Genomic DNA, 14,066 nt, shown 5'->3' with positions numbered 1-14,066 from the left:
ACTTTATATTATGAGCTCATTTGACCCTCATTTCAGCCTGCGACTAAATGAGGAGACCAAGGTATAGACAGGTTAGGTTGGGCTCACATTTCCCTGTTAACATGTAGCAGGGCCAAGGGTTCAAACTCTGCCAGTCTGGGGCCAGAGTCCATGTGCCGCACCACCACAGCACACTGCTTCTCTTCCTTCTGCACCTTTCCCATACAGGTGTATCCACTCACCTCCTGGATCCCCAGCTCCTCCTGGGCATTGCAGGCACCTGACACCAACGCGCCCCAAAGGACATCTCCTTGGTCTCCCCCAGCCCTCTCCTCCTTCCCCATGTGCCCTCTCTCATGTCTCTCCAAATACTTAACGGTGTCTGATAAATTAAGCATTCTGCTAAAAATGGGCCACAAAACATTCCTTACTCTCATGCAGCTCACATCTAGTGTGTGGGAAGAGATGGACATTAATGAGTTAAATAACCAAGAATTCATCAATCAAAGAAAATCATGACACAAAAATGGTTATTTAGGTCTGAGACCTAGAGAGTGAGTTAACCAAGCAAAGAATGTGTGTGTCTGAGTGTGTATGTTTGTGTTTGAGTGTGTGTGTGTGTGTGTGTGTGTGTGTGTGGTGGTGGTGGTGAGGGGGGTTTCCTGCACAGGGATTATCAAGGGGACCAGTACCCAGGTAAGAAACCCAGCACACACACATATGTATAACTGAAACAAATGTTTCCTGAAACAATACTTGACTATGTGTGATGTCCTTTGAGATCTTATTGTTTTTTAATGCCGGTGACAGCTCACTACACTTATTTTACAATGGCTCTCTGCTCCAGTTTGCCTGTTCACCCACCTTGTTCCCTAATAGAGCTGTTTCCCAAATGTCAGAAGTGTTTGTTCCCAAGCCTGTTTATGTAAGTAGTATTTGTTATTGTAATTAGGGAATTTAATTCATACCTTTTACCAGTGAAATATGAGGGGGGAAAGCAAGGGTATTTTTAGAAAAATGAAATTGAAAGTGTGGGAAAGACTCAGTGAAGGTGAAACACTTAGAAAGTCTCTCAGGTTGGCTTGTTTCATCACAGTTGTCTGTCAGTGCCTGTCACAATGCCTGGCATGTGGTGGGCATCGATAAAACAGCTTATATTTATCCAGCCCTTACCACATGTGTGCTAAGTGCATTTCTTTATTCTGCCTTAATCCTCACAGCAACTCGGTGAAGTAGGTACTGTTTTTATTCCCATTACAAATGAGAAAGCAGATTCAGATGGGTGAAGTGTCTTGCCCGGAATGGAACAGAGTCAGAGCTGGGACTTAAACCCTGGGTGTCTGACTCTCATCCCTGAATGCTTAACCTTTGATTACATGCCTCATCAAGCACCCGGGAATGAATGAGTGAATGCAGGAAGAGGCCCTTCCTGCTTGGGGTGTTCCTACCCCTTCTCTTAGAACTGTAACTGGCAGACCAGGTGAAGGAAGAGCAGTCTCCATGGCAACTAGAGAAGGAGAAAACATTTTCTTCTGAATGAGAAGGCTCTCCCTCTGCCTTTCAGGGACTGGTGTAATGAGGGGGTGGGAAGGAGGATGTGCTGAAGTAGTCAGACTCCTAGTTGAAGGGTGGGGGCTGCAGGGGCTCCAGCACCTCCTCGTAAGAAGGAAAGCCAGCCAGTTGTTCCAAGCTGAGGCTTTCTGGGGTCCAGCTCCTGCCCTGCCCTGCCCTGGGGGCACCCTGTCCAACAGCAAAGCTTCCACCAGTTTTCTTGGCCTCATGAAACTGTCAGTCTGAGGGAAGCAAGAGACAGTCACCAGTGCAAAAATGCCATGAATGCCAAGTGCTAGGGTGCAACCAAGGTGTGTAAGGGAGATGAGGAACCCAACTGGAGCTGGGGGTCAGGGCAGGCTGCCCTTAGCATATGGTGCTTTAGCTGAGGAGTTAGTGGGACAGAATGAGGGGACGAGGTTGTCTGATAGAGGGATCTGCAAAGGCCAATGCTGGGAGGGCCAGAACATGCCAGGTTCCAGCGCCAGAGAGGAAGACAGAGAGGGCAGGGGTTGGGGTGGCAAGAGCCAGGAGCTGCAAGGCTCCTTGGCAGGAAAGGAGCTTAGGATTTATCTTGAGGGCAGCGGGAAGCCTTGGCTGAATTTGAAGAGGGGAGTGAAGTTATTAGAGTGACATTTTAATGAAGTCGGTTAGGAGGTTAGTTTGGGGGCCACGCGGTGGCTGGGGTCCATCTGGAAGCTGTGGCTTGAGTACTTCATTATTCTCAGCAGTGAAAGCGAAACCACTGGCATCGGCTTCAACATCCCCTTCCCCTCATGTCCTCCACCTCCCAACCCACCAACCGCAGGCCCAGTCTGTCAGTTCCACCTCCTCTCCATAACTCTGCAATCCCTGTGTGTCCTTTGACCTTTTTATAAAGGGAAGCGATTTAAACAATGGGAGGGTATAAATGTGAGACATGATTATATCTTTTTCTTCCATTGTTAATTACATCACAGACAGAAAAGTGCCAAAATCAGGAAGCTTAGTATAATGAATATCTATAAAGAAAACATTCATGTAACCATCACCCAGCGAAGAAACAGAACATTACCAGGACCCCAGAAGAAGCAACCCTCACCCCACCGAGTATCCTTCCCTCACCCGTCCCTGGACTTCATGGTAATCACTTTTATTTTCTTTGTAGTTTTATCATCTAAGTATCCGTTTTACCTCCTATGTATGCAGGCTGCTGTAGGTTGCTGTGTGGCTAGAGGCCAGGGAAGGGATGAAACAGAAGAGGGACACCTCTGTCTCCTCCAGCCTGATGTCCTGCCCCCAGAGAGGAATGGAGCGGGGCCCTGGGGGTGGTGGGGGGGTCGGATTACTTAGGGAGGGGTCCTGCAGGGGCCTATTCGCTGCCCCAGCCTTTGTTCCCAGGCTCAGACCACTAGGCCCAGGCTGGTCCTCTATGTTGACAGCTCCTCATGGGAGACTTTCAGAGGTGTTGGGTTTTGGGGTCCAGCTCACTGCTCCAAGGAGGCTTCTCACATTTCAGGAGAGGGAGGCAGGAGAGGTCGATTTTCCTGTCTCGGTTGAGAAAATGGAATTGGGAATAGGAGACACCCAAGGCCACAATATCAGGGAATAAGAGGTGGGATCAGCTCTTTGAATGCAGCTCTGTCTGGCTCCAAGTCCAGTGTTCTCATCTCTCCTCGTGGTAGGTCTTATGTCCCCTCTCTCTGTAACAAGTCAGTCTCTGGTCAGGAAGAGAACGGTTTTGTGGCTAGCTTTCGGAAATCTCCTCACTCCCAAGACCCAGGGGAGCCAAGGCATAAAAACTCGAACTGGCCACAAGGTGGCACCAAACGCCAAGTGTTCACATGACTTTTCACTTCAGAAAGGGGATCTGGATGCCCTGAATCAGCTCTGTTTGGGTCCCAGGACACAGGGTTGAGAGCCTCCAGAGGAGAGGGGCGAGCCCTGCTGCCCCCGGCCAGACCATGTAGGGGAGGCGGGAGTGGGGCTGGGAGAGGGCTCCCCAACTTTCCCCAAGCCCGCCCCCTCCCTCTTACTCTGGTTTAGTGTTCTTCCAAGCCAGAAACCCGCGGCTCTCCCCTCCTACCACATCACATCCTCTGTGGGCAGATAGAGCTTAGGGAGGAGAGCGGGAGGAAGTAGGAAAGAAGGAAAGCAAGGACTGCAAAGGCGGCAGGGCCCTGGCCTGGGGTCGAAAGGGACTAGGCGCCAGGGACCAGGCAGGGCAAGGGGGCTTCAGGTCTCCCTCCCTTTTCCTCTTCGGTGGCCTGAGGCCTCTCTCCTGTTCTCTCCCTGTCTTGTTTCAGAAAGTTCCAGCTGACTTCGTTTTTTGAGGTGGGACAAAACTAAAGCTGATGTAATAATGTCGGGCCTCACATCCCCGAGAGGAGCGGTGGATGGATGGGGCAGAAGGCCAGGCTGCGGGCAGTGGCCCCGACGAGTGGCTTGGGGCCGGCTTTGGGCGCTACCCCTCCTTACTGCTCTCATTTGCACCCTCCCGGTCGGGCAAATCCCAGGTCTCAGCCTGAGCGCCATCTTCCCAGAGAGATTATCTCAGTCTAGGCTGGACGTCTTCCTCCACCCAGAACCATGGAGGCTGCTCTGCTCCTGAACGTGGAAGGGATCAAGAAAACCATTCTTCATGGGGGCATGGGGGAGCTCCCAAACTTCATCACCGGATCCCGAGTGAGTGAGGCCCGTCCCCCCAGACCAGATAGGGTCTGCGTTCCCACTGTGCCACATGGCACTGCTAACAGGCTTCAGCTTTGCCGAAAAATGACCAGATGGGTCCTCCCTGGAATTATCAACCCTTGGGCACCTGGGAAGCTCTAAATTGGTGCCCATTCACTGGGCATTTTTGATACTTGGCAAAGTAAACTTTAGCATGGGGTGGGGGAAGGGCTTTGGGAATTTTTCTAGAGCCCCAAATGTTGAGTAAGAAGGAAGGGCCCCGAGGGGTCATGGTGTTTGTCCACGAGTCTCTGGTGGGCTTCCCTGGATGACGGAGCGGCTGGGTCTGTCGCCTCAGATTTAGGGCTTATTTAAGGAAGGACATCCTAACCTACAGGGTGGTCAAGAGTGGGATGGGGTCCTTTAGGAAGAAGTGGGTTCCTCATCCCTGGGGGAGTGCAGGCCAGGATGGGGATGTTCTGGGGGTCTGAGGCATCTGATTGGGACTGGATGAGCTGACTACTGAGGACAGCCCTGAGAGTTGGTGACAGTGGGGTGGCTTCTGCTGGGCCTTGGGAGGTATGTCTAGACCAGGGTCCACTCTCTTGGTGACCAGGTGACCTTTCATTTCCGCACCATGAAATGTGACGAGGAGCAGACGGTGATAGATGACAGCAAGCAGGTGGGCCAGCCCCTGCACATTATCATTGGGAACATGTTCAAGCTGGAGGTCTGGGAAATCCTGCTAACATCCATGCGGGTCAGCGAAGTGGCTGAGTTCTGGTGTGATACCATCGTAAGTAGGCCATGCTGGTCCAGTCCCTGGATTTGCCTTATACAGCCCGCCCCATCCATTTTGCAGGGCTGCTGTGTTTCCGGAAAGCAGGATTAAAACAAAACTCTGCAAGCCCCATCCTGCACCCTCCCTCCCTGGCACTATACAGATGGAGATGGAGTCATGCGAAAGAACAAGCCCTAAAGTGACAATCGTGGTATCGTGGTATCGTGGCTGGCTGGTGGGACGTGGGAGCAGGGCCATGCGCTGTAGGAGTGAGCCTGCCCACTTCACAAGCCTCACTTTTGTACAGGATTATTAGATCCTGGAGACTTCCAGCCATTGGTCTCTGTTCTGCCCTCCTCCTCCTCCTGTCCACATTGCAAAGTTGTTTTCACATTTATGGCACTCTTACAAATCACCCGCACAAATTAGCCTTCTTGTTCTGGGGCCCAGAAAGAAATGTCAGAACTCACTGGCCTTTACACAAACATTTCTTATGGAAACTTTCAAACGTATATAAAAAGTATACAGGACTTCCAAGGTCTCATCACCCAAGTGATAGCCACCGTCACCTCATGGCTAACCTTGTTCATTTCCCCCATGATCCCCTCCCATTTCTCATCCCATATGATTAAAGTACGTTCCGGACACCACATCATTTCAACTGTAAATACTAAAATATGTGTCTAGAAAAAGAAGGCAGTTAAAGAAAAAACATAACCTCAATATCATTATTACATCTTTTACAAACCCCGATAATTCCTTCAAACCAACTAATATCCAGCCACTGTTCAAATTTCTCCAGTTGTGGCCTCGTTTACTCTTTCTGGCTGGCCTAGTCAAAGAAGGATCCACACAAAGTCCACGCATAGATGTTTGTTGATATGTCTCTCACGCCTCCTTTTATCTATGGGCTCACCTCCCTTTTTTTTTTCCCTTGACATGGATTTGTTGGAGAAACTGGGTCAGTCGTCCTGTAGAAGTTCCCATATTCTGATTTTGCTAATTGCTTCACCGTGGAGTTGTCTAACATGTTCCTCTACCCCCCGCATTGTCTGGAAATTGTGCTGTGTTTCCCATTGGGAGGCACTCCATGTCTGCTTTCCTTTCATTGATTGATGGGTTCAGATGTTGACAGCCTGATCCAGCCATTACAAACTTCCCCCTTAACTGCCATCTAATGCATTTAGTAGCCATTGATGGCAGATACCCAGACTCATTATTTCATCAGGGGCCACTGACCTTTCAGAAGGGCAATTTGGGGGAGATAGAAAGAAAGAAAGATAGATCGATGATAGGCAGATACATAGATAGGGACCTGAGTTTGAACCTGCACTGTCATTTATTAGCTGTGCGACCCTGGGAAAGTCCTTTCTCCTTTCTGGACATCTATTTACTCATTTATAAATAAACAAATTTCTACGTTAAGGAGCTGTTGTGGGATTGCATGATATGATGGATACTAGGGCAAATCATGGTACAGGGCAATTGAAAAGTAGGGGCTAGTATATGGAACTAGAAGAGTATTAGAGACTAACTCCCTTGTTTTACTGATGAAGAAATGTAAGACTCAGAGAAGGAAAGTAACTTGCTTTTGGTGGAATAAGTTAAGGGATAGAATCAGGGTGGAGTCCCTGGTCCCCTCACTCCTTATCCAGCGTTGCTCCTCTCATTGGTTGTGTCAGGCTGCAATGCCACCTTCTACCACTAGGGGATCCCATCCAATGCGTTATTCATTTCTTCGTTGGCTTAACAAATACTTGTATTAGTTGAACATCTTTCCTGTGTACCAGTCCCTGTGTTATTCTTCATCCTGGTGTTTTCAATTTTTGAAAAAGATGTTCAACCTTTACCAAGCCAGGGCTTCAGAAAATTGGCTTCTTTGTGGTTTCAGTTACCTTGAAGTGGTATCTATTGACGTTCTTACAATGAGGAGCTCCTATGCTTTTTAGACCCATATGTACCTGTAATTTAGGTCACATGTTAGAGGCTTGGTCACCACAAGGGCCCCCTATCCATATGCATATTTGCTGATAGAGGAAAGCTGAGTGCATAGAAGGCTGTCAATAGATTCTTGATTTGGTTGATTGATTTGCTGTTTGTGAAAACACAAGCTGTTGTTGTATCCGTAATGTGGGCAGGGCTCTTTTTTCTTTTTTCTTTCTTTTTTTTTTTTGCTGAGCCATCCTGCCATCTGTTGGCAGCTCAGCGGCAGCTCAGCTCAGGCGAGAATTGAACCGGCAACCCTGTTGCTCAGAGCTCGCACTCTTGAGCGAGCTCTTAACCAATTGAGCCACTCGGGCACCCAAGCATGGCTCTTTGATTCCTGTGGTGTCTGTGTTTTTTTGGCCACATCAATAGTCACATGAGTGCACTGCCCATCTCATAGGCTTTTATACCACAGTGACTTAGTTTTTCCAGTAGGGCCTCCCCGCCCACCCCAACATCTACCAGCCCACAGCTGGTATGATGGCACGCATACACACACACACACACACACACACTCACACGCACCCCTTCTTGAGTCATTTACCTACCTACACATCCACCTTTTATCCATCCTTCTATCCATCCACACACCCAGGTATCAATTCATCCATTCTTTCTTTCAACCAATATCATTCATAATTCGGACTTCCATCACTAAGCATCTATCATCTATCTAGCTAGAAAATATTTACTGGGCACCAGATTTGGCCTGTGTTGCATGGTTAGGAATAAAACAGGCAAAGTCCTTGGCCCTCAAAGAACTTGCATTCCAGAGGAGGAAGCAGGCACCTAAGCGAATACAGTGCAGGCAGCTAGTGGGACGACATCATTAAATGAGGGCAGAGTGCTTTAGGGCCACAGAAGAGAGACAACTAACTGCTTTAGGACCTTAAGGAGACTTCTTCCAATGTCAGAAGATGACATTGAGCTGGGTCTTGAAGGATGACTAGGATTTCATCAGGTCTAGAAGTGGGATGAGAGGCAGCGCCACTCCACGCCAGGAAATGTGAAAAGGCTTGGCATGGTTCATTTAGTTGGCCCCTCCCTTCTATGGGGCATCTCTTGACTTCAGAATTTGAGTTTTGGAAAGACGCCACAATCAGTGGGGCAATCATGTTCATTCGACAAAGGACTTAGGAGGCCTGGTTTCCCCTCAGCAGCTCTTTGCAGAGCCCTCTGCCTGGACAGTCCTCACGGGATCACCTTGAAGTTTAGGTCTCTGCAGGGGCAGGCAGCTTCCCCCCTCCCACCCCTCCCATAAACTAGACAGGCAGGGTCAGCCAGGGGGCTCTGGGACCTTCTGCTCTGAAATGTATTCCTCCCTGTTCTACCCTACCCTCACCCTTTCCTGGGGAGATCACTGGTTTCTATGTGGGGCTTCTTGCAGGTGCCCAGTCTTGTGAGGCCAGGGGCTGCAAACTCAAATTCCACAAGGGGTCAGGAGCCCTGGTTGACTGGAGATCATCTGCCCCATCAAAAGGGGGCAGCTTACCCTCAGCTCCCATGGATGGCTGTCATGTGAAAGAGAGAGACTCCATGCGGCTGGATAGTCTGACTTTTTGAGACAAGCCAAAAATCTTCATTAGTATGTGAACTCGCTGTGTTTAAATGTTGGCAACTAATTAACAAAAACCCCCACAATGTGAAGGATGAGACAAACCAATCGGTGAGCTGATGAGGGCCTGCAGCATGCCAGTTTGCAACCTTCAGTGTAGATATAGCCCCTGAGAACCAGGCTGTGGCCTTGAAGCCCCAGAGAGGGGCAGTGTTCCCAGGGGCCCCCTGCCCCAGTCAAAGCCAATGGGCTGAGTGAGTTCTAAGGGCTGGAGTCTAGCTCCAAAGAGACCCTCTTGTGACTCTGGCCGCCCCTCTAGCCTGCAGCTGGGCAAGCAGGGCCTCAAAAGTGGGCACAGAGCTGAGCTCTTCACTCTGTTCTGCCCTCTGAGGTGCTGTCGTGTGGGGATGGGTTCTGGAGTTCTGTTCCTTCTGTCACCTTTATCTTCTTTCCTGGAATTTTGTCCCACTCTTGGCAGCATCCCACAGCCCACCATGCTTACCAGGCCCTGGCAGCACTAGGGTGGCACTGTTCAGCAGGACAAAGCCTTTGAGGTCATGGCCAAAGAGCCACCTGACCCTGGGTTCCACAGCTCACAGTTGACTAGCAGGAGGCAGAGCCTGTGAGCTGGGGGCTGCCATGCCAGGACCAGGAGGGCCTTTTACCTGTAGCAAGCTAATCCTGGGGCCTCTGCCTCCCATAGTTCAGCCTTAATCCCAACAAGCTTAACTGCCATCTGGTTACCTCTCAAAGAAGCCTAAGGCATTTGGGGCTGATCCTGGCTGGTGGGGGCAGGGAGAGGGTGACCTTCATTCCCATGCTGGTGACTTGGAGGACAAGCTGAACCATTTCTGCCCCTTCACTTCCCAACAGTGTGTCTTTACTTGGCCGTGCAGGAGCCTGAGGTGGGCCATGTCAGGACCCAGCCCAAGGAGAGGGGTTCTCAAAGGCCGTCTTATGGGCTTTCAGATGGGGCAGCTTACAGATGGGGCCGCTGAGGTTCAGAATGGCACAGGCTTGGCCTGAGGCAGAGAGGCTGATTTCCCTAGCCCTCTTCCACCTCGAGGTGAAATTCCCAGCTCCCCGAGGTGGAGGCTGTGGTGAGCTGGACCTATATCTGTACCATCTCATTTAATCCTAACCACAGCCCTACTACTAGATAGGTGCAGCCCAGGGGACCAGAGCTCAGAGAGGGGTGGTGATCTGGGCTCACTGCTCATCAGCAGCACTGTCAGACGCCAGCTCAGCCCTCTCAGGCCCCAGAGCCCCGCTCCTCCCCGTGCTCTCCACACTTCTCTCCCTGTGAGTCACAGGCTCTATGGACTCAGGGTCTCCTTGGGAGAGAAACTCATTAGAGTTGACTACAAGGGCCAGCAAGAGGCAGCATGGCATTGTGGCTAGAGCGTGGCCTCTGGAGCCGGGTTTAAATCCAGGCTCTGTCATTTCCTAGCTGTGTGACCTTAAGCAAGTTACTTAACCTCTCTGGGGTCCAGTTTCCTCATCTGTGAAAGTGCTTCCCTTGTTGGGTCATCTTGAGAACTAAAGGAGCTAACAGATGTAGAGCACTTTGCCTAGCGCAAAATGACCTGCAGCTATTAGTGGGGGTATGTTGGGGGCAATAGCTGGTCATAGCCATGGTGCAGGTGTAGTGGGGCAGCAGGATTCCTGCTGGCGGGGCTCAGAGTGGGGACTCTAATGTCCAGTTAGCTCTGAGAAGACAACCCCAATGCCATCTGCCTGTCTTTCCCACAGCACACGGGGGTCTACCCCATCCTGTCCCGGAGCCTGCGTCAGATGACAGACGGCAAGGACCCCACCGAGTGGCACGTGCACACATGCGGGCTGGCCAACATGTTTGCCTACCACACGCTGGGCTACGAGGACCTGGACGAGCTGCAGAAGGAGCCACAGCCTCTGATCTTCGTGATTGAGCTGCTACAGGTGGGACGCTGGCGGGGAGGAGAAGGGTGGGAGGGGAGGGGAGAAAGCTGTCTCAGCATCAGAGAGAGACCAGGGCCAATGGGCATCATGGGAGCCCAACACCACCAGTCATTAGCCATCACCCATTTTCTCTTTAAAGAACAAGAAAGGGTTCATAAACCAAAGGAAAATTGGAATTTGAACCCCTTCCCCCAAAAGATACTTTTGCCTTTTCCAAGAGAAAAGCCCATTTGGGACCAATGTTTTAAAAAAATGTCATTTTGGAGGCATTTTACTTCTATTGGTTCTCTACTTCCATTTCTGTTTTCAAAAGTTTAGAATTATATCCTCATTTTCAGTCCTGGTGGTTTGTGGTTCTCTAACCGTAGAAGAGGCAACCTGGAACTATCCACACTCCCTGACCCAGAGTGACTGTTAGCCCGTGTTTACGGGGTGGTGAGAGACTCAGTGATGGCCGAGGCTGAGGCTCAGCCTGAGGGCTATGTGAACGAAAACAAACAAATAAGAAAACTGTTACCAAAGGGCCTGTTTGAACAGTTCTACACCAAACAAGGGCATCACCTCTAAGATGCTTATTTATAGACATTGTATATTTGTACTTTATGATGACCATTTTTCAGCAGATGGCAATTAAGTGTCTTGTTCTAATTACATGAATATTATGGCAATTTTCTGAATATTGGAAGTAAAGTGTGTTGACAACGTGGTGTCTTTTCCTAATTTGCACAAAGGCGCTGATTTAGGGTGGGGATCCTGGAACCTTGTTGCTTCCTTCGCATTTATATGTGTTTGATTGGCAAGCATGATTGTGCTGGTGGAACCTCACTGTGGAGAATGCAGAGCTGACTTCAGTGAGGCGTGCTGGGGTCCCTACCTGCTAGGGTGCAGGCACCTGGGGCCCCACCTTGCTAACCTGCAGCTCTTGGGCCAGGTGGAGGCCCCGAGTGAATACCAGAGAGAGACCTGGAACCTGAGCAACTCAGAGAAGATGCAGGCGGTGCCCATTCTGCATGGAGAAGGAAACCGGCTCTTCAAGCTGGGCCGCTACGAGGAGGCCTCCACCAAGTACCAGGAAGCCATCGTCTGTCTGCGGAACCTGCAGACCAAGGTGGGAAGCTGCCCGACATCGGGGGAGCAGCCTTGCCTGGGTCAGGGCCGTGGGGGAGGAGGGGTGTCAGGCCACAGCCTGAGCTCACAGTAGACCTTTCTCCACGGGTAGGAGAAGCCCTGGGAGGTGCAGTGGCTGAAGCTGGAAAAGATGATCAACACCCTCATCCTCAACTACTGCCAGTGCCTCCTGAAGAGGGAGGCGTACTACGAGGTGCTGGAGCACACCAGTGACATCCTTCGGCACCACCCAGGTGGGTGGGTGGTCCGGTGGGGGTCGGGTCCGGCCCACGGCGGCAGAGGCACCCACACCTCCATACACGCCTCTTCTGACGCTGCCAGGGCGCCAAACCTTGCTTCCACCCAGCAGGGTTTCCCAAGCCTGTACCCATATGACAGGTGATGGACAAGCAATGCTTCTTGCAGAGGTGTTTTAATGTGAATTAGGACAAATATATAAGGAGTTTGACAAGCCTGTGATGGTGTGGATCAGTAAACAGGTTTTGTTTTTTTTTTAAAGGGGGCCATTAATATAGAGAACACTATTAAGTAAATACTAGTATCTGTGATATATGGGTATGGCAGGACAACAGTAACCATAGGTGACAATGGTATTTCAATAACGTTAACAACAACATCAAACACTTACTGTGCACCAGGCACTAAATGCTCTGTTTGTCCTGTCATTTAATCGGCATAATAACCATATGGGATAGGTGCAAAGATAGGGCCTGAAGCGTTCGCCCTTTGGGGAGCTTCTATTAAGAAAAAGAATAGAAAGTTGTGCATATAAAATTAGTTATGAGGCCTTGGAAGGGTTTGCACAAGGGTGAAGAGTAGCAACTGCTGTTATTAGTGTCATCCCCATTTCACAGTTGCGGACACAGGCTCAGCTAGTACAGAGAAGTTAAGGCTCACGGTCAAGGCTAAGGATTTTGTAAGCTGGTAAGGCCCAGTGGGTGGGGGCTGCCTCTGGGACTGGGCAGCGGGTCCAGCTCCATCCTCTCCGCAGGCATTGTGAAGGCCTACTATGTGCGGGCCCGGGCTCACGCAGAGGTGTGGAACGAGACGGAGGCCAAGGCAGACCTGGAGAAGGTGCTGGAGCTGGAGCCCTCCATGAGAAAGGCGGTGCACAGGGAGCTGAGGCTGCTGGCTGGCCGCTTGGAGGAGAAACGCGAGGAGGAGCGGCTTCGCTGCCGGCACATGCTGGGCTAAAGCGCGTGCGCTGGGCCTTTTCCGCCTGCGTCTTCGGCTTCCCGGTCCCTGTCTCCCACCAGGGCGCCCACCACCTCACCAGACAGGTGGGCACTGGGCAGCCAGCAGATGGCCTGGCCATTTCTAGCTCAGTTGGCCAGGATTTCGGTGTCACTCCTTAAAACTTAAAATTAATTCTTTAAATCAAAATAATACATGCCCATGGTAAAAAACCACAACAACAAAAAAACACCCCAAAACAAAAAAACAAATAAACCAAAAACCCAAAGAAACCAAAGCGCACAGAAGAGCTTATGAATAAAAGCAAAAGTTTCCTGCCCTACATCTGCCTCCTATTTTTTTAGCCCAGAGCCAGCAGTTAAACCCTGTGTTTTACTCTTTTCGTAGTTTTCTCTATCTGCAACTAATATCTTTAAATCACAGTTTCTCCTTGTGTCATTTTTAGCCCATGTCAACAAAAAATGAGAATTCAATGCTTCGATGCTTCCTTCCTTCCTTCCTTCCTTCCTTCCTTCCCATTCTCTCAATTTTGGGTAGTGATATTTTTGGTTCTTTGCTTGGTTATTTTTGTAACTTTATCCACTTTGTCCAGAACTCTCTAGCAAATCCCGTTGTCTCTCTTCTGTATAGTAGATGAGAGTGACAGCACTGGGACCCTTACCCTCAACCCCCACTTCCCTCCTACCTGGTCTGAAGTACCTTCACTTTTCCACCGTCCTGGCTTGTTAACATCTATGTTCTGTCTGTCACCAATATTCAGTCTTCTCTGCTTTGTCCAAAGGTTGACTCCAAAATTTGAAAATCAATAAATGGCATTTACGTGAAATGGCTCTGGGAGTGTATTTTCCTGAAGGGACTCCCCAGAGGGACTGTGATTGCGTTTCTTCTTCTTTGGTTCCAAATGTATGACCCCAGGCCACAGATTGAGGATGTCCTTCCATCGGGAGTGGCAGCGTATATTTTAATGGAGGAGTGTTTTATTTTTTTTCTTTCTTCCCTGCTTTTGCGGCACTAGCTACCCTGGCGGTAATCCCGAGTGTGGCTCGAGGTTAATTTTCACTGCCAGAAAAGCGGTAACCCCGAGCCACATTCGGGATTACACTGCAGTGTCCCAGAGAAGTCCCTTACCTGCTCCCTGCGATCCTGCGGTGTCCTCCTGTGATTGCCGACGAGAACGCCGGCCGATGACAAATTGTAGTGTTTTTTTATTTGATTACATTATTGAATAAAATTATTTTATTTTTTATAATTATTTATTATATTATAATTTATGATTTTGTGTTTCAAACTTTACCATACCTG

General features: G+C 49.9%; 1 protein-coding gene across 2 annotated transcripts; it reads left to right on the top strand.

The window, feature by feature from the left end:
• The first annotated feature begins 4,013 nt into the window (after positions 1-4,013).
• AIPL1 (AIP like 1 HSP90 co-chaperone) lies at positions 4,014-12,801 on the top strand. Of its 2 annotated transcripts, XM_019659809.1 has the most exons (6): positions 4,018-4,194; positions 4,796-4,975; positions 10,254-10,442; positions 11,374-11,550; positions 11,662-11,803; positions 12,562-12,779. In XM_019659809.1, the coding sequence occupies exons 1-6, from the start codon at positions 4,099-4,101 to the stop codon at positions 12,762-12,764; spliced, it is 987 nt and encodes a 328-aa protein (XP_019515354.1). In that variant the 5' UTR covers positions 4,018-4,098; the 3' UTR covers positions 12,765-12,779. The 2 variants fall into 2 exon arrangements, with proteins under 2 accessions (XP_019515355.1, XP_019515354.1); XM_019659810.1 differs by lacking the exon at positions 4,796-4,975 and having other exon boundaries at positions 4,014-4,194; positions 12,562-12,801.
• Positions 12,802-14,066: the final 1,265 nt, after the last annotated feature.

The sequence above is a fragment of the Hipposideros armiger genome, unplaced genomic scaffold (genome assembly GCF_001890085.2).
Source record: "Hipposideros armiger isolate ML-2016 unplaced genomic scaffold, ASM189008v1 scaffold_304, whole genome shotgun sequence".
Classification (NCBI taxonomy): domain Eukaryota; kingdom Metazoa; phylum Chordata; class Mammalia; order Chiroptera; family Hipposideridae; genus Hipposideros; species Hipposideros armiger.
Note: the sequence above shows the minus strand (reverse complement) of the source record. Positions and strands in the feature narration are given on the sequence as shown.